The sequence below is a fragment of the Pezoporus flaviventris genome, unplaced genomic scaffold, assembly GCF_033815535.1.
Source record: "Pezoporus flaviventris isolate CSIRO_AGI_PZ_B2104156 unplaced genomic scaffold, CSIRO_AGI_Pfla_v1 ptg000213l, whole genome shotgun sequence".
NCBI lineage: Eukaryota > Metazoa > Chordata > Aves > Psittaciformes > Psittacidae > Pezoporus > Pezoporus flaviventris.
The window spans coordinates 4,226,365-4,244,915 of NW_026892761.1; the positions used below are offsets into that span (position 1 = coordinate 4,226,365).

Consider the following 18,551-nt stretch of genomic DNA (forward strand, 5'->3'; position numbering starts at 1 on the left):
CCAAGCCCCGCCCCTCTCCCCTCACGGCGGAAGCCGCCGCTCCCTTCCGCCGAAGCAGTTTTGGCGCGCGAGCCGGGCAGGGCCGCGCCCGCCATGTCCCGCCCGGAGCCGCCGCCCGCCGAGCCCGGCGCCGCCATCGAGCGGCTCTGCCAGGAGCTCAACCTGGACGCGGCCAGCGCCGCCGAGGCCCTGCGCGACTTCACGGCGCTGCGGGGCACCTACAGCCTGGAGGTGAGGGCGGGCGGGCCGGGCGGCGGGGCCGCGTCCTGTCAGGGAGCGGAGTGGGGCGGGCGGGGCCGGGTCCTGTCAGGGGCGGGGCGCGGCCCCCTCCCGCACCTCCCCGCATCGCGCCGTCCGTGTCCCGCAGGGTGAGCCGCTGCACTGGCTGGCCTGTGCCCTCTACGTCGCCTGCCGCAAGAGCCGGGTGCCCACCGTGGGCAGCGGCCTGATGGAGGGGAACGCCGTGTCGCTGACCAGGATCCTGCGCTCCGCCAGGCTCAGGTGAGCCCCTCCCTGCTCCGCTAAGGGCTCTCCGGGCAGTGAACGGCCGACATTAGATACTAGGAAGGAATTCTTCCCTGTGAGGGTGCTGAGGCGCTGGCACAGGGTGCCCAGAGAAGCTGTGGCTGCCCCATCCCTGGCAGTGTGCAAGGGCAGGTTGGACACAGGGGCTTGGAGCAAGCTGCTCCAGTGGAAGGTGTCCCTGCCCGTGGCAGTGGGTTGGAACTGGATGAGCTTTAAAGTTCCTTCCAACCCAAACCAGTCTGGGATTCCGTGATAAGGTTCCTACCAGCTCGGGAACCCGCTGCTGTTCCCACAGCCCCGAGCGCTGCAGAACGCGTGTCCTGAGGTACTGGTGTAAAAGCAATAAATCTTCTTGTTGGAAAGGGAAACAAGATGCAAATCCTTGCCTTTCAACTTCAGGCCTTTGAAGAACCACCCGTGTCAGCGCAGCAGTTGTTCCACCCACGTCAATTATTTCTTTTCCTTTTTGTAGTTAATTGAAGCACAAACAAGACCTGGCTGTCCCATTAGCGATCCAGACTTGAGTTGCCAGCGTACACCTACAGCTAATGGGTTTTGTGTAGGTAACAGGCACGAACCCGTGTTTGTGGTTTCACTGCTTCCCCCTCCGCACACTTGAAGCCGCCTTTCCCTTCCAGCCCTACTATACCTGACACGGCTGTGCTTGCAGCCTTCAGATACAATCAGTGATTCCATGCATGTGCCATGAAGGGTCAGGGAGAAAAGCACAACAGGAGGTGAAAAGCTTACAATACATGCAGCTTAGGAGTCTATTCAAATAAACAGTAAACCTATATGTTGATCAGATTAGTTGTTAAGGAGCAAATATATTGTATTTTGGCCTTTTCTTTTTCTTTAACTAGACTAAAGGAAGCGAGATAAAGCTCAAAATAAAGCAGACTTTCCTTCTTTCTTTTAAGTCTAATTCAGTTTTTTAGCAAAATGAAGAAGTGGATGGACATGTCAAATCTACCACAGGAATTCCGAGAGCGAGTGGAGAGGCTGGAGAGGAATTTTGAAGTGTCAACTGTGATTTTCAAAAAATTTGAACCAATATTTTTGGATGTATTTCAAAACCCTTACGAAGAAACTTCAAAACCACAGCGAAGCAGGAAACAGAGGTATTTTTTGAGGTTTCATGTGACTTTTCTTTGTAAAGGGCTATACTTAATGTGAAAATCTGGAGAGAGTATTTTTACAAGGGCCTGTAGGGACAGGACAAGGGGAATGGCTTTAAACTGAAAGAGGGTTGATTGAGATGAGCTCTTAGGCAGAAGCTCTTCCCTTTGAGGGTACTGAGGCGCTGGCACAGGGTGCCCGCAGAAGCCGTGGCTTCTCCATCCCTGGCAGTGTTCAAGGACAGGTTGGATGGGCATCCTGCTCCAGTGGAAGGTGTCCCTGCCCGTGGTTGAGCTTTATGGTCCCTTCAGCCCAAACCAGTCTGGGATTCTATGATCGTGCTTTAAAAAGTGATGTAAAGTTCCAAATAGGCCGTGGGAGGGCTCTGTTAGAAGTGTGGCAGCAGCAAAATGATGCGTTTGGGGTCACAGGCCTGTGGCAGCCATTAGCTCAGGAAAGGGCCAGAAGGTTGGGGATGCAAAATGCTCCATGGAGTGAGGTAAGAGACTGTCAGTCAGTGGAAGCTGCAATAAGGACATGTAGCTTAGATTGTGATGCACCTGGTGCAAAATGAAGGTAAGACAGCAGCTGTGTTTTTTGAGCAAGGAAATGGAATGAAATTCTTACTGTAAAACAGGTTCCAGCTTCCTGGAACTGAAGACTGACTTCTCCCCACTCTTCCTCGTTGACAGGCGGATGCCCTGCAATGTTAAAGATCTCTTCAACTTCTGCTGGACTCTCTTTGTGTACACCAAGGGTAGGGCCTGCTTTTCTTAGCTGCATGGTTTGTACACCTTCCGAGTTATGAACTGCTCTTGTGTTGCTTGACATGATGTGCTGTCTCTTAAAGGTAATTTCCGTATGATTGGAGATGATTTAGTAAATTCCTATCATTTGCTTCTGTGCTGCTTGGACCTGATTTTTGCAAATGCCCTATTGTGTCCAAATAGAAGAGATTTGCTAAATCCATCATTCAAAGGTATAGTGGGGACAGATAATTTAAAATCAAATATGCTTTGTTCTCTTAGTGCTTTTCAAATGAAGTTAAAGGGAGTCTTTCTTCACCTTCCTCCTTTTTCTCAGGTTTACCAGCGGGCTTCCGGATGACAGAGATCAAAGCCTCTGAAGATCCTCCTTGCATCATTGCCACACTCTGCGAGCTGCATGATGGGCTTTTAGTAGAAGCAAAAGGAATAAAGGAACACTACTTTAAGCCATACATTTCAAAACTGTTTGATAGGAAGGTACATCTCAGTAGTTTTAAGAATGCACTGTAGTGCTCAGATGCTCAAAACAACTCCTATGGGTCCTGCAGGAAAATGTACTAATAGGCAAGTGGACTGAGGCTGGGCTAGGTTTTCTTTGCATGTATTTTAGCAGAAGCAGAATTTACTCTTTACTCTTAATGATGTGTGCCATAAAGTTCTCTGTGTTTTGCCTTTTTCTGTCAGCAGAGAATCTTTGATTTCCTTTCTTGGCAGTGGGAAACTGACTTGTGGTCAATAATGATTTGTTCAGGCAAAAATGTAATCTCATTGTGAAATTATTGTGTGGAATAACTGCCACTATAGTGTGGGTCCTCCTGCTTGCATTCAGCAAAATGCTTTGGCAGGAAGAGGTTGAGGTTGCAGGTGGACAGTTTATTCTCTCTGGTTTTGGCCCTGACAGTTTTTTCCAAGCTCTGTGGAAGTTTTAGTGTAGTCACTCATCAGTGCAGTCCCGAACCTTCCAATGGAGCAGATGTTAAAAGCATCACTGTGAAGACTGAGTTTATCAATAGCTTGGTTAGAACTGGGCTTTGTCCTCATCTGTTTGTCTTCCTAATGGTATTGTAGTCCTTTGGTCTAGGCAAAAAAAAAAAGGTCCAGTTATGCTCCTAAGTTTTATTTTCTTTTTGGCTAAAACCATCATGCCCTGTGACAGTTGGAACAGTTTTCATTTCATTATGTAAAATATTTCTGCTTTTTATTCTTAGATTTTAAAAGGAGAATGTCTGTTGGATCTTTACAATTTCACTGAAAATAGGTAAGTTACAGCTTATGTTCTGAATCTTGAGGTAGATTTAGATTAGATATTAGGAGGATATTCTTTACCATGAGGATGCTGAGATGCTGACACAGGCTGCCCAGAGAAGCTGTGGCTGCCCCATCCCTGGCAGTGTTCAAGGCCAGGTTGGATGGGGCTTGGAGCAACCTGCTCTAATGGAAGGTGTCCCTGCCTGTGGCGGGGGGTTGGAACTTTGAGGTCCTTTCCAACCCAAACCAGTCTGGGATTTCTGTAATACAGGTTTTCCTGTTCCTTTACCTTAGCGTAACTAATCGTTTTTAATTATTTGACAGTCAAAGCTGTTATCTGGCTGAAATTATTTCTGGATCTGACGTGTCAAATGTCAGCTATGGAGTTTCTTCCTTAGTGTCAGGTTTTATGGTGCTTGCCCTTATTTTCTGGCACGTGTAACCTTTGAGTAATCTAGTGCAAATCAGAACCTTGCCTCTGAAGTTCGTGGATATGTTTCTATACACACCATCAAATATTGTACCTAAGTAGGGAAGTCTAGATTCCTGTGTCAGTCTCCAGCTGCGTGTATAAATCTGTGAATGTAACTAATGTACTCAAAAGAAAAGGAAGCAACAATTGCAAAACCACAAAAAAGAGGTAGAGCTTTTCTGCGGGGAGTGTAATTGTTTCAGAAACATTTTAAATTCACTTCTGAAAACTAATTTAAATGCAAAATACGAACAACGGCTGCTTTTTCTGCATCCCTTAAAGGTGGGGGTTTTTTTTCCTCCTTTTCCAAAAATACCCAGTAAGTTGTTTTTTCAAGGTGAGTGCTGGTTTGCTTTGAGAATTTTGAGTGAAGACTCCATTATTTTAACAATGTAGATAACACTCAAATGTAGATATAAAGTGTTTTTGCTGTGATCTGTTTGAAGCAGTGAAACTTTCAGTATTTCTACTTAAAAATTAATAGCATTACTTCAATAATACTGTGATGTGGAAGCATATGAGTAGTCCCTATTCTTTCCTAAGTAGCTTGATGTCTAAAGGAAGCATGGAAGCCTTTCTGTTTCTTTGTCCAAACTTGGTTTGCATGCAGTTTGCTTGGGGTAATGAAGTTTTGTTGTTCACTGCTGCTGAAAGTAATCAGTGCTTTGAACACACCTTGGTTTCCATTTTGTACCTTGTCTCCACTGGCATCTTTTTATTTTCAGCAGTTTAACCTTTGATGTAAACCCTGGACTTCTCTTTCAGCAAAGCCCTGAATAAAGAGTATGAGGAGTATGTTCTGACAGTGGGTGACTTCGATGAGAGGGTTTTCCTCGGCGCTGATGCTGAAGAAGAAATTGGCACACCTCGAAAATTCCCTGTAGATATACCAGTAGGGAAAACAGCAGCAAGAGCTCATGTGGAGAGTCATCTCCAGCAGCATTTTGAAAAGGTGATTTGTTTAACCTGTTGATCTCACTGGAAGTACTCCTTCAAGTATTTTTATCCTTGTATGCTATTTGAATCTTTGAGGGGACTTTGAATTTCTCGTTCCCGAGAGGAAGATGATGAATGCTATTCGCAGGCTTCAGTCTGCTTTCCTGTGAAATTCAGTAAATAACTATTCCTTAAACAGGATCAGAGAATCATAGAACGGTTTGTGTTGGAAGGGACCCTAAAGGTCATCCAGTTCCAACCCCCTGCCATGGGCAGGGACACCTTGTACTAGAGCAGGTTGCTCCAAGCCCCGTCCAACCTGGCCTTGAACGCTGCCAGGGATGGGGCAGCCACAGCTTCTCTGGGCACCCTGTGCCATTGTTGAATTTACAGGTGTTAAGATTTAAAGTCTCATTTTCTTATATTTTACTTAAAGAAAACCCAGACAAAACCCCTCTGAGTTAATTTCAGTCTGCCAGGAGATTTGGGATTTTTTCTATTGATGGAATCCTGGGAAAACCTGAGCTAATTGTGAGTCGGTTTTGAGATCAGTTTTGATGTCAGCCTTCAGGTAGCATAATAATGAGATGCTCATTGGAAAGGTTTTTGAAACAGTTTTTTGCCTGATTTTTAGTTATTATTTTCTCTGACAGAAAAGGTCATTTGCCCCTTCAACTCCCCTGACTGGAAGAAGATACCTACGAGAAAAGGAAGCTGTCATCACCCCTGTTGCTTCAGCAACACAAAGTGTGAGCCGGTTGCAGAGCATTGTGGCTGGATTGAAAAATGCACCGAGTGAACAACTCATAGCTATTTTTGAGTAAGTACATCCACTGCAGCTGCTCTCTGGAAAGGGAAACTCATCTTTTCACTCCTGTGACTGCTTTCTTGCTCAAATTTGACTTTTGTGTGGTGCAGAATGTTTTTGTCTGTGTTTCTGTATTGCTTCTTGTTGAGCAGTCTTCTGTTTTATAGATGATCTCATCTTCTGGAGGAGAGCTGAACACACACACCCACTCCAGTTTGTTACCACTAATGTATTAATGTACTTTCAGCTTTTGCTAATGTTAATTTAGCTGCTTGCTTGAAAGCCAAATGCTTTTTTGTTTGCTTAAACTTAAAACAAGTATGGCTCAATTAAAAGATACGGTAACTGTTGGCAGAGGTTTTCCGGGTGGAAGGTAATGTTAGTTAGCAAGGCTTTAAGTCTTTCACTTAAAGAGTTGGGATATATGTGCTTGCCTGTTGTAGCATCCTTCCTACCACCTTGCTCCTAGCAGATACATTTTTTTTTTTCTCCTGAGCTCTTGCTTGCTTCTGCATTTGTTCCAAAATCTGCATAGCCTCTCAACTCTATTAGGAAAGTTAAAAAGGGAACAATATTCCTGTATGTTTTGTGTTTTCCTCTGTTCTCCATGGGAAAGCTCAGTATAAGCAGCTTTGCTTCTTTTTATTTGGGTGGTATTTTTTGTTGTTGTTGGGTTTTGAGGCTTGTTTGAAACTTGACGTTTGTTTATACAAGCAAGGCTTTTTTCTTTGTGTTCTGCTGCAGGTCTTGTGCACGCAGCCCTATGGAAAGCATTATGAGCAGAGTGAAAGAAATAGGTGAGAAGTTCTGCTGCAGCTACACTCAGTCAACAGATGAACAGCCAGGATCACATATAGGTATGGACATGAAATGCATTGGGATGTTTCTGAATATTAAATCAAGGCAAATGACATGCATACATATACTGTCACTAAAGTATATAATACTGTGGAGCTATTTTTAACCCAGAACATATCCAAACAGAAAACTGTTGCTGTCAAACAGAACACTTGAAAGAATAAAAATGTACTACAGAGAAAATCCAAGGCTGAAGATCAGAATGGGATAACTGAAACTTTAGCCGCTCCTAAACATTGTAAACTTGCTTTCTTCTTGGATTAGAATTTAAAGGGAATGGAACATGAATAGGAAAATTCTAATTGCAACTGTCTGCAAAGTTATATCACTAGAAATATTAAAATACATAATCCTTCAAAACACTTTGAGAGTTTCATGCTATTCTTGTCACCAGTGGACTACTAACCATACTTTTTTGAGTTGCAGTCTGTACATACACACGTGCACTATTTTCTCACAGAAGGACAAATAGAAGGTCAATTTAGTCTAAGACTGCTTTTGCAAACAGTATTGGGCTTCATCTCTTTTGGTTTTAAATTTCAGATTTTGCTGTAAACAGATTAATGCTGGCAGAGATCTTATACTATAAAATCTTGGAGACTATAATGGTGCAAGAAATACGAAGACTGCATGGGAAAGATTTGACTGTAAGTGAAGAACTGGCAAAAGAGGACAACACTTTTTGTAACCCTCTCTGGGAGGGTTTTCTTCAGACAGTTCCAGAACAGAATAGCCTGCAGGAAAGCAATTTGTGTGCATTGTTACTGTTAAAAAAGGAGGAACATATGGGAGGTGCCTAAAGGCAGTTTTTATTGCTATTAAAAATGGTATAGTTCTGGCATAACCATCTTAGTTTGTGTTGCCTTCTGGAATTGTGACTTTATGGAGAGATAACTTTTATTCCTTCTACCTAATGTACTTATCATTAGATAGAAATGCTTTTGCTCTGCTTTGTGACTCACAATAAGGAGGCCAGATCATTTGGTTATAATCTGAAAAATGTGATTATTTTGGTGCTGTTGGTCTTCTTACAGTCTTTACCATTCTGAACTTCCCTGTAAAATGAGGAGTTTGTGGAACGTAGGAGAAAGAAGTAGCTCCTCTCTCCAGCTATAAGCTCTGTAGTATTAGTGCCACAAAGCTCAAACTCCCGTTTCCCAAACCTCAAATCACTGACATCTTCTGTAATCTCCTCAGGCTCTCTTGGAACAAGATGTCTTTCACCGCTCTCTCATGGCATGCTGCTTGGAGATTGTGCTTTTTGCATATAGCTCACCTCGGACCTTCCCCTGGATCATTGAAGTTCTTGACCTCAGGCCATTCTATTTCTATAAGGTAAATAAATACTGCCTTAGGACTGCAAGATGCTGGTTTTCAACCCTTTTTGCTGTGGGCTGCTTGTCTGAACGGAAGGAAAGCTTAAATATTGGGGTATATCCTCCAGCCTAAGGGGATATACCTGCTTGTATCATCCTAGGTCTGCTGCACATGCTGGGTGAGCAAAGCAGGTTCTTACTGCTTTTGTTTTGTACATGTTTAGCAGTTTGAGACAGTGCCTTAAGTAAATCCCTGGGAGTGGGTTGTTCTGCATTGATGAGATGTTTGCTGTCTGCTTCCAACCCTTTGATTGCTTTTGGGGAAGGGTTTAAAACCATCAGAAGAGGGTTGGGGAAGATTAAAATGTGAGGAGGAGGCTGGAGCATTCATTGAAGAGAAGTTTGAAACAGAATGCAGAAAAAAATAAGGATCTGAGTGTTAATCATGAATACTATGACTTTCATGTGTCTTATTACCATTAGGTAATTGAAGTTCTGATTCGGTCTGAGGAAGGACTTTCCAGGGACATGGTGAAGCACCTCAACAGCATTGAGGAACAAATTCTTGAGAGCCTTGCCTGGACTCAGGACTCAGCGCTCTGGGATGCCCTCCAGGCATCAGATAACAAGGTCCCAACCTGTGAAGAAGTATGTTACCTCTTTTTTTTTAATTAGGAAATTCATGCTCTTTTTCTTACTGTTGTTTTATACTGAGAACTGTTCAAATGAGACAATTGCTGCAGAAAAACCTTCCATGAATAGATTAGCACAAAGAAGAGAAATCTATTTGTTGTCTTAACACTGACATTAACATTTCTTCTTTCTCAGGTAATATTTCCCAGTAATTTTGAAGCAAGCAATGGAGGAACCGGATTTGGGCATTTGCCTATGATGCCAGTATCTCCTATAATTCATCCTCGGGTAAAAGAGGTTCGGACAGATCTTGGTGGGAGTCTAAGGCGGGGTATGTTCAAGGTTTCTGATACAATTTGAATGTGTGAATTTGAGGAGAGGAGGTTTAGACCTCTTTATAATTGCAAAAAGCCATCTTGAATCTGAATTAAGCAGTCAAAATTGTGAAGCCTCTTTGATCAAGGGAAAGCCTAACTGTATGTGTTCAGAGGAATAGCACTTGCAAATATTACTTATCTCCTAAGCAGACTGGAGTGTCTGTAATCCTGTGTGTTCCTCAGTTTCTTCTGCAAGCTAGCTTGGTTACTCTTGTCTTCCATGTGGCACCTGATTGTGAAACTGAGCTGTCTGGGGCAGCCATGAAGTAAAAGGAGACAGTTAAACTATAGGTCTTGTTTATATCACCCAGGAATAGTGAACTGGGAGATCAATTACTAGAAGCAGTTTGAAGGTTAAACTTTCCTCCTCCTGTGGATAAGCATTCACATGAAGCTGCTGCCCTTTTGTTTTTTGTTTCTCCTCTGTGTGCCAGACATGCAGCCATTGTCCCCAATATCTGTTCATGAGCGCTACAGCTCTCCCATGGCTGGAAGTGCAAAAAGAAGGCTCTTTGGAGATGACACCCCCAAAGAAATGCAGATGGAAAAAGTTTTAACTGAAGGAACTAAGTTGACAATTGCTCCAGCATCAAGCATTGCTGCTGAAAATGTGTCAGCTTCTCCTGGCCAAACAGTGCTGACCATGACCACAGCTACAGTCCCAGGAAAAACAGGACAGAAGATCACCATCCCACTGCACGGTACGAGTTCTTCCCACTTGTCTTCTCTACTAGATATTAGTTTAAATCTAGATTAAGTGTTTTAATCTCCACTAGATTAAGTGTTCAAGGCCAGGTTGGATGGGGCTTTGAGTAACTGGGTCTTGTGGAAGGTGGCCCATGGCAGGGGGTTTGAACTAGATGGTCTTTAAGGTCCCTTCCAACCATAATGATTCTATGGTTCTGTATTATGCTTGCTCTTAAGATCTGCTTAGACCGACTGTGTATCTTGTACATGTATTGCTTATTCGTTTTAAAAGAACATGTATCACTTTATCCAAAAAAAAGCTCAAGCTCATACTGACATGTCTTCCCGTGGAGACTTCTGATACCTGACAAGCATCTTCCTTGTGAACAAAGCTATGGAGTTCTTGCTTCTTCCAGTTACACCTCGCACTATAGCGTGTGCTGTCAGGTTTGCAGGATAATGCCAAAAAAAAGAAAGGGAATGCCCACCTTCCCTAAAAGAGTGGCTAGAGAAATTGTCAATTCTTGTCAACTTTGTATTTCCCGATAGTTTTAGTAATGATTTTTCACATTCATATTCTTCCTTTAACCATTACCAGACATGTAAGTTTTAATCATTTCTGAAGACTCTTAAGGGGCAAAGAGTCTTTTTAGCATCCAGTAGAGAAGGATGAGGTGTCTTGTGTCTGAAGTGTTTGTGCAGGAATAAATGATTTGCAGTTTAACTCTGCAGCATGAGGACAGCAAATGGTTTATTTCTGGATGTATCATCTCCAGGTATTGCAAATGAAATGGGTGGGATCACATTGATACCCATTTTGATGAATTTAGGTCAGCCATGTAAGACAGAGGCACAAGCTCCCTGCCACCCTCAGGGGAACCAAGCACATGAAGTGCATCCGTCATCAGGAAACAAACCAAAGAGAACGGGATCCTTGGCACTGTTCTACAGAAAGGTAGGTGTCTTCATGAGGAATTCACATTTTGCTGCTGCTTGTGGCTGTGCTGAAATTTGCCTCCTTGTGCAGTTTTCATGACCTTTCAGTCTTCATGTGCTTTTCCTTTGGCGTGAGCAGTTCTTAGATACCTGGGAGAAGGGAAAAGATGTTGTCAAGTGTTACAGAGAATTCAGTTTTCCCCCTTCCCCTGCCCATGACACGTTCTGTGGTTTGGGTTCTTTTTTTTGTTGAATTAACAGCTTTTATAAGTAATTACCTAAGAAATACCAGTGGTTTTTACTTCTCTTGTTTGTTTTTACTAACTCTCACACTTTAAAGGGGTAGACTTATCAGAAATGAGATTATTCTCCTGTGTCTTGCTCATTCAAAACCACACTGTTTCAAATCCTGCATCTGGAGATTCTCATTTGCAGTTTTCTGAGGCCTCCCCAGTAGTGCTGATCCTGCTGGTATGTGGCCTCAGAAAGCAGTGGTGAATTGCACACTGTCCAGAAGTTTCTAGAAGGATTATGAAGGATTTAAGGGGCAAGGTAAGAACTGGGTGTGAAACAAGAGAAACTTGTTTCTAGTTTCTTTCATTTCCAGCGTGGAGTGTGCGAGGGCCCTTTGGAGGAGGCAGAGGTAGCTGCCTAAATGCCTGAAAAGAATATGCACCTACATTAATCTCTCAAAAATATTAGAAAACCTATTTTTTGCTGTTATGCTCTTACTGGAGAAGGTATTTTTAGAAGTTTTCCCCCTTTTAGGGCATCTGTGTTGTCACCCTAGAGAATTCTACATTGAACAGTCTTTAAGGCAAATTTTAATACAGAAACTGATTACTGGAAACACTTGTAAGCCACATCCAGTGTCTGAACCATTGGTTCTTTAATGCTGATAGTGACAGTATCTCTCTGAGAATGGATTAAAAATGGATTAACTTTACTCTCAGCTGGGGAGTACTTCAGCTGTAGCCCTGTGTTTTACCAGCCATGTGGTAGGCAACATAATCCTCTCAGAAGGAGGACTAAAATCTTCACTTAAATTGGTCTTTAAATGTTGACTTCTTTACAGTGATCATCATATTCAAAATGATAGTTCTTCCCTACTTTCCTTTCTTGATCCTGTTCAGTACAGCAAGTGAAAAGGAAATGAACTCTTTCTGCTTTCTGACATAAAGAATGTGCCTAATTTCTGTCCATGAAGCAAGAACTTCTGAAGTACATAGAAGAGGCTTATGTTGCACTTGACATTTATCTTGGGGTTTGAGACAGATCTTTGGTAATCAAAAGGGGAAGAAAAAATTCCATCATCTTGCTAATCTAAGATTATATTTAATTAAAGTGTGCCCCTTCTTTGTGCTTGTTCAAAGTGTTCCGTTGCAGTGAGCGAGGTGTAGAAACTATAGTCAAAATGGTTTTAAGCAGGTTTCCTGTGAGCATTAGAGATCCAACATCTGAACAGAGGTGACACCTTAGTCTTTGAAGACATTGTCTTGGGCAAGGGAGAGAAGTTTTGCAGAAATGACTATGCAAATATAGAACAGCTCTGCTTTGAGGACATCACTTTTGCAGGCGAGGTTAAGCTGTTTTGGCTTCACTTGTTTCTGTGTGTCTTCCAGGTTTATCATCTGGCAAGTGTGCGCTTGCGTGACCTGTGCTTAAAACTGGATGTTTCCAATGACCTGCGCAGGAAGATATGGACGTGCTTTGAATTCACATTGGTCCACTGTGCTGATCTCATGAAGGACAGACATTTGGACCAGCTCCTCCTCTGTGCCTTTTACATCATGGCAAAGGTGACATGTCGTTCTAAGAAATTCGGGGTATTTTATGTCAATTGAAAATGTGAATTGTTTTCCCAGTTTACAGTTCTGATAGTTTTTTTTGTGTCACATTGCTGGAGGGAAGAGAAAAATCCTTCCAAGAAGTGGATGAATCCCAGTGTATTTTTTTCCTTGTCTTGGATAAATCTTTAAAAGTTCCCATCAACCAGCCAGTTGGTTAAGAGAGGATTTTATTTTTCCTGAGCACTGGGCAACACAAGTGGTGTGTGGTCTCATTCCCCCCATATTTGTGTTTTCTGTCCTCTTTGTCACCTTCATGATCTATGTAGTCTGAACTGAAAACCCCATTACAGCTTATTACTTTATTTTGTAGTGTCACTAATATAAAGTCAGAAAATGAGTAATTCCTAAGCATCATAAGCAGCAAAAAGCTTTTGTAGCTAACAAGGAATACCTAAACAAGAAAAATAGTTGTTTTTTCATATTCTCACCACCAGTACTAAGTTTTAAAATTATGTATTTAATCCTCAGGAAAACCTGTACAGAGGGAAGTGAATTGAGTAGACTGAACCAAACTTGCTGCTGCACTTGATGTTCAACAGACTCTTCTTTTCCAGGTAACCAAAGAGGAACGAACGTTTCAGGACATCATGAAAAGTTACAGAAATCAGCCCCAAGCAAACAGCCATGTAAGGAAATAGTATTGCCTTTCCTTGTAGAAAGCTCAGATGTGACTTTTCAGATGATGCTGCTGTTAAGGGAAAAGTCAGTCCCCTTCAGTGTTATATCCATTGTCATTCAGATGGATTTCACCTGATTTTCTGGCTTCCTTGTTTTCCTTGACCAGAGTGTTTTTCCCTGATGTCCTGCAGGTTTATAGGAGTGTCTTGTTGAGAAATATTTCTGCTGATGGCCCGTTGGAGAAAAATACAAACCAAGATGCGGAGATGACAGAAGGTAGGTACAGCAAAGTCATCTGTGCTTCTTAAAGTACACCTGTGCGCTTTTAAAGAACCAAACTGTCAATAAGGAAAAGTGAAGCAAGTTTTACAGTTTTGAATGTATTAAAGAAAAGCAAATGTATTGTTTGAAGAGAAACCATCTTGTCAGTAGCTCTCCTGTGTGTTAGGTACATAAGATACACTTCCTACTTGGAAAATGAGCTCATTTTGTTTCCTTAAGTTTGGTTGAAATGTTTGGTTGAAATGTTTCCCTTGTGTCAGTGACACTGCAGTTGTTCTTGAATCTAACTGGGAATAGATGATCTTTGAGGTCTTTTCCAACCCAAACCATTCCCTGAGTCTTTCTGGACAGCAAATGTTTAATGGAAATTAAGAGCAACTGGAATACTATGACAGGGTTTTTTTTCTTAACCTCATCTATCCTGAAGGCTTAAATAGGGAGAACTTGTTTCAGAAAATAGAAATGGTGACTCTCTCAGACCACCATTTTCTTATATTCAGGTTTCTTTTAAACAGGTGATAGTTTTTTTGCTCTCGGTTAGAGGAGAAAAGGGACAAGAACATTTGAGAAAAGCATGAAAATTGTGCCTTGCTTGTTTTTAGTGATGTGTCAGGAACCTGGAAAGTCACAAGCCCATGTGTGAGTCCGTGAGCAGAGCAGATCTGCAGCCGGGGCACATGCTGAAATGTAGAAGACTGTTCCAGGCAGTGAATACCCACTTGTGGCTGGGATTCATCTGCTTGAACAAGTATTAGAACCATTTTTTAAATGCCTTTTGAGGGTTTCACCATGGTCCAGGAAAGTGCTGAGCTCCTGTAGGTTCAGCAGCTCCACAGTTCTTGGATGTCATAGAGCATCTAAAGTGGCACTGGGCTCTGGTGCTTTGTCAGACAAAGGTACTTGGTTACAAAGTTCTTGAGTTGCTTTTCCTGCCAGACTTTCTCTTCAGTTAATGGATTTGTGTCTCCTTCATCTAGTATAAACTCCCACTCTTCTGACACCAGTTTACAGGAACATACTCTTGTGTTGTGACACAAGGCAGACACACTAAGGAGTTACACGTACGGGTATCAGCTGAAGCTTTTGATGTCTGTTTCATAACGCACTGGTTGCAAGAGGCTTTATTCTGTGTTGCCCTTTTTTTTGCTTGGCAGTAAAGAGTACAGAGGACTGAAGACAGAAGGTTGTATTCTGACTTAGGGGAGAGAGAACATTAATGTGAATACACTTGCTGTGTGGCTGCAGCTTTTCCCACCAAACAGCTATTTCGTAACACATCTGAACTAATGATGCCGTGGCTTCCTTGCAGCTGACCCAAGTTGAGCATGAAGCTGTTCTTTGCCAACTGATCACAAAAAACTTTCACAGAAGCTAAAAGCTGGGAGTCACCAGACTGCTTAGAAGTCAGTTTTGAGAGCAACAAATGGCTTTGTACCACTCCCCAGAATAAAAGTGGGAAAAAGGGCCCATTGTGCTACCATTTTTGGTACAGCTCCAAATGTTCATAACCACATGCAGCACACCCTGCCTCCTGCCTGAAGCACACCTCTAATTCACCACATTAACTAGTGTATTTATGGATGAGTTCTTGTCAGTTGGATAATGTAAATTTGAATGTGAAGCACCCAGTTTGCTGATGCCGTATCTGAAATCTGAAGCACTCTCTTATTGTCAGACTTGTCTGTGAAAACTGGCAGTTCCTTGGGACGATCCGCAGAAGAGAGCTCCAGTGAGTCGGGAACAGAGGAGAGAGGAGATCTCATCAAGTTTTACAATGCAGTCTATGTAGAAAGAGTGAAATCATTTGCCCTGAAGTACGGTATCACAAACCAGGACCATGTAGTAAGTAAAGCATTTTGGAATTTTGCTCTGTCAAATGATAAGACACAATAATTCCTGACAGCTAAACATGTCAGTCTTTTTTCTCTGTTATTCACATGGTGTGGTTATGAAACTGTGGTATGAGGAGCTGCCTAAGCAGCATTTCAAGAGGACAAATGCAGATGCAGCATTGTTTACAACCTGCTGTCAGCTTCTTTATATTGACGCAATACCCATTTGCTCAAGTGCCTGTGTTGTATTTCTGTTAATGCATCTGGAAACCAAATTTGATCTGTTCTTTCACTGTTACAGGCTAAAATGTTCTAAAGAAGACCTGAAATTTCATTAATCTTTCCTTCTGTGAAATTACTGCTCTTAAATATCTTCAGATTCAGCTCTTATCCAGATTTTTCCTCTCTTGCAGATGGAAGCGCCTCCTTTGTCTCCATTCCCCAGCATCAGGCAGCAGACAGTGTCTCCTCGCCGCATCTCTCAGCAGCATGCAGTTTATGTTTCACCCCACAAGAACGGCGCCTGCTTGACACCTCGATCTGCACTCCTGTATAAATTTAGTGGGAGCCCTTCCAAGGTAGAGAGCAAAAAGGTTGAAAAGAGTCAATCTGAGGGAGGGTTAATTAATCTCCTAGTTAGGATAGGATATGTTCTAACACAGGGATTTTTATTTTATGAGGCTCTCAGTTTGCAGTGAAAGGTAGAATTCTTTCGGTAGGATCCATCACTCAGTCAGCAGAGAGGTTCAGAAGAACTCTTTGTTCTCAGATAACTGAAAAGCAGAATAAGTTTGAAATGGAGTTGTAGTAACTCATGGGTTTTTTTTTAATCCTGATTGCAGAGTTTGAAGGACATCAACAATATGATAAAACAAGGTGAACACAGGAGTAAGAAGCGAGCAATAACGATTGACAGTGACACTGAATCTCCTACGAAGCGACTCTGCCAGGAGAACGATGATGTTCTACTCAAACGTCTCCAAGATGTTGTCAGTGAAAGAGCAAATCACTAAACCTGGTTTTCTGCAGGATCTAAAAGCTATGGAGTCAGATACAGCTGTCATGCTATTTACTTCTTGCTTTTGTATACAGACAACTGCCAAGTTTCTTTAACTTTGCACTTGTACCGGACTTCCACAGGATGCAAAAAGCAAGGGTTAAGTAGTGAATGCCAGAGAATGGCAGATGATGGTGATCTTCATTCCCAAAGGGCAGCAGTGCTCCAGGTTACTCTGACCTGTTTTAGCAGAAGAGTGAGGTGTAGAAAGCCATACTGGGATGTTCTCAAGCCTAGTTGTGGAGTTTTGTGAGTTCTGAGTGTAACTCAGCTTCTAGGAATACCATTTTGATTTAGGTTTTTTTTTAAGTAAGAATGATGAGGAAGCGAGTGTTAAGTTTCCTCAAGCTTTTGGTATTTGAGGAAGAAACTTTGAAAGTGCCTTATTTTTAAATAATGTAGAATTTTATGCATTATTCTACTCTGGAGTAACTGGAGTGGAGAAAAATTCGTCACTTAGCCTCAGGAAGAGCTGAGCAGTTTTGAACTGATGCATGATTTGTGCTGTGCTCTATCTCCTGCCACGACATCAGCAGAAGTGTATGTTGTGACATGGATGGGACAGCTTCTGCAGTAACAAAGGCAGGAATTAGTACAAGTAGCAGTGACTTAGATTGGACACTGCCATCTGGTAAAGCACCGTGATACGGTTCAGTGAGCCTGAATTGCCTTTCTCTGGAGCCAGGGAAGGCTGCCATGGAGCTGCTCTTTTCCTGTTGGAAGCCTAGGAGCAGCCTTGCCGTAGAAGCTGTTCGTGTGTATTGCAGCTTCCTGTGAACCTGTCCAAATGCACAAATTCATCTAACAAGTTGTCTCTTCATTTTACTTTTTCCTGAAGATCGTAGCCTCTTGTGTAGTATCTACACTGAATGTAAGCCCATAAGATAAGGCAGGTTTGTATATACTTGGGGGTGGGGGTTTTATAGCTATTGAAGGCTTTGATTCATTGGAAATGCCAGCATCTAATTCTTACAACTAAGTTTTTTTATGCTGAGGAATTTGGTAGGGTTTGTTTAACCAAAATGGAGAAAAGTCAAGGTTTATCCATTACTGCGCATCAGTACCTTGATCTTATTTCATTTAAGATTAGAGCCATGGAGAGAGTTCTCCGCACTGTATTTTTCAGTTTGTGTATATTGAACATCAGCTGTTCAGTATTTTCTGTGAAGAAAAAATGAACGATTACATAGGACTTGTTTAAAGAGCTCTGTTCACTTCACTGCTTGGTTGGTTTAGTATGTGCTGCATGGTCTGCTGGACCACAGCTCCAGGGAAGGATGCTGCCATGATTTCAAGCAGATTCAGCTACTGAATCTGGCCAGCAACGATGGAGGAAAAATGTACTTAAAGGTGTACGTGTGCAGGGATCCTACTCAGCAGTGAGCAGGAAGCTCACAAACTCTGTAACTTGTTCTTGAATTATTAACTACTTAATCTTTCTTTAAACTATCAGAAAAGGTGCTTATTTCTAATAGGTTTGACTGCAGAGAGCTGCAGTACGAGGAGATGGCCACTCAGTGGACAAGGTTTCATGTAGATTGGTCTGTTCAGTTCCTTTTACTCAGTTTTTAGTATTTGTCTTCAGATCTTGAGATAAGAAGTACAAAAGACACAACCTTTCTGTCTTGATCTGCTCCTCAGTGCTGTTCAGTGGATACAGCTAGGTCCCTAAACTCCTCCTCTGTGGTGGGGGAGGTGAGGAATTGATTCAGCTTTGGGCAGTGAAGTGTTTCTGTGTTAGAGAAAGGAATGTGCTACAACTGGATGCAGTCCAGATTTTCTTTCCACCTTTTTAGGTGTTAGAAAACCTCTTTTTGGACCTGTTGGACAGCTCAACCAATAGCTTAGGCAGAAATCTTGTAACGGTTTCAAAGTGCCTTTACATCTAAATACATATTTTATAATAAACAATTAAAAAGCATTTTAACCTGTGTTGCTGTATTTGCTGTGGTCTTTCTGTGGTGATCGTTAAACAGTGCCTTCTGCCTTCATTGTCTGTAATGTCAAAGACCTCAGGTTTTTCTCCCTCAAATTTCTTTGGGATTTCTTTTATTCAGTTTAAATTAGTGTTTCACATGATATTTCTAAAGCCTCCTCCTGAGGTTTCTGTACTGTTTGTGCTTCAGTCAGATGTGGGTTTGGGGAGGAGAAGATAATACCTTACTTGAAATAACCAAAAAGCACTGAAAAGAAGATCCTGCAGTGATAGGTAGTGTGCCCACCACAGGAG

General features: G+C 42.3%; 1 protein-coding gene across 4 annotated transcripts; it reads left to right on the top strand.

The window, feature by feature from the left end:
* The first annotated feature begins 19 nt into the window (after window positions 1–19).
* Window positions 20–18,252, top strand: RBL1 (RB transcriptional corepressor like 1). Of its 4 annotated transcripts, none has more exons than XM_061441993.1 (22): window positions 20–231; window positions 368–501; window positions 1,446–1,646; window positions 2,337–2,401; window positions 2,495–2,623; window positions 2,728–2,888; window positions 3,620–3,669; window positions 4,897–5,083; window positions 5,721–5,887; window positions 6,620–6,732; window positions 7,277–7,380; window positions 7,931–8,068; window positions 8,533–8,697; window positions 8,878–9,013; window positions 9,494–9,760; window positions 10,523–10,701; window positions 12,305–12,481; window positions 13,087–13,158; window positions 13,342–13,426; window positions 15,108–15,274; window positions 15,678–15,842; window positions 16,107–18,252. In XM_061441993.1, the coding sequence occupies exons 1-22, from the start codon at window positions 94–96 to the stop codon at window positions 16,275–16,277; spliced, it is 3,171 nt and encodes a 1,056-aa protein (XP_061297977.1). In that variant the 5' UTR covers window positions 20–93; the 3' UTR covers window positions 16,278–18,252. The 4 variants fall into 4 exon arrangements, 3 of the variants coding, with proteins under 3 accessions (XP_061297977.1, XP_061297978.1, XP_061297979.1); XM_061441994.1 differs by having other exon boundaries at window positions 10,577–10,701; XR_009741370.1 differs by lacking the exons at window positions 15,678–15,842; window positions 16,107–18,252 and adding an exon at window positions 14,437–14,615 and having other exon boundaries at window positions 15,108–15,231.
* Window positions 18,253–18,551: the final 299 nt, after the last annotated feature.

Excerpts from the sequence above, each read along its gene's own strand:
- RBL1 (XM_061441993.1), top strand. The coding sequence starts at position 94 with ATGTCCCGCCCGGAGCCGCCGCCCGCCGAGCCCGGCGCCGCCATCGAG. Across the intron at positions 1,647-2,336 it reads CAGCGAAGCAGGAAACAGAG|GCGGATGCCCTGCAATGTTA; the intron begins GTATTTTTTGAG and ends CCTCGTTGACAG. Across the intron at positions 7,381-7,930 it reads TGCATGGGAAAGATTTGACT|GCTCTCTTGGAACAAGATGT; the intron begins GTAAGTGAAGAA and ends TAATCTCCTCAG.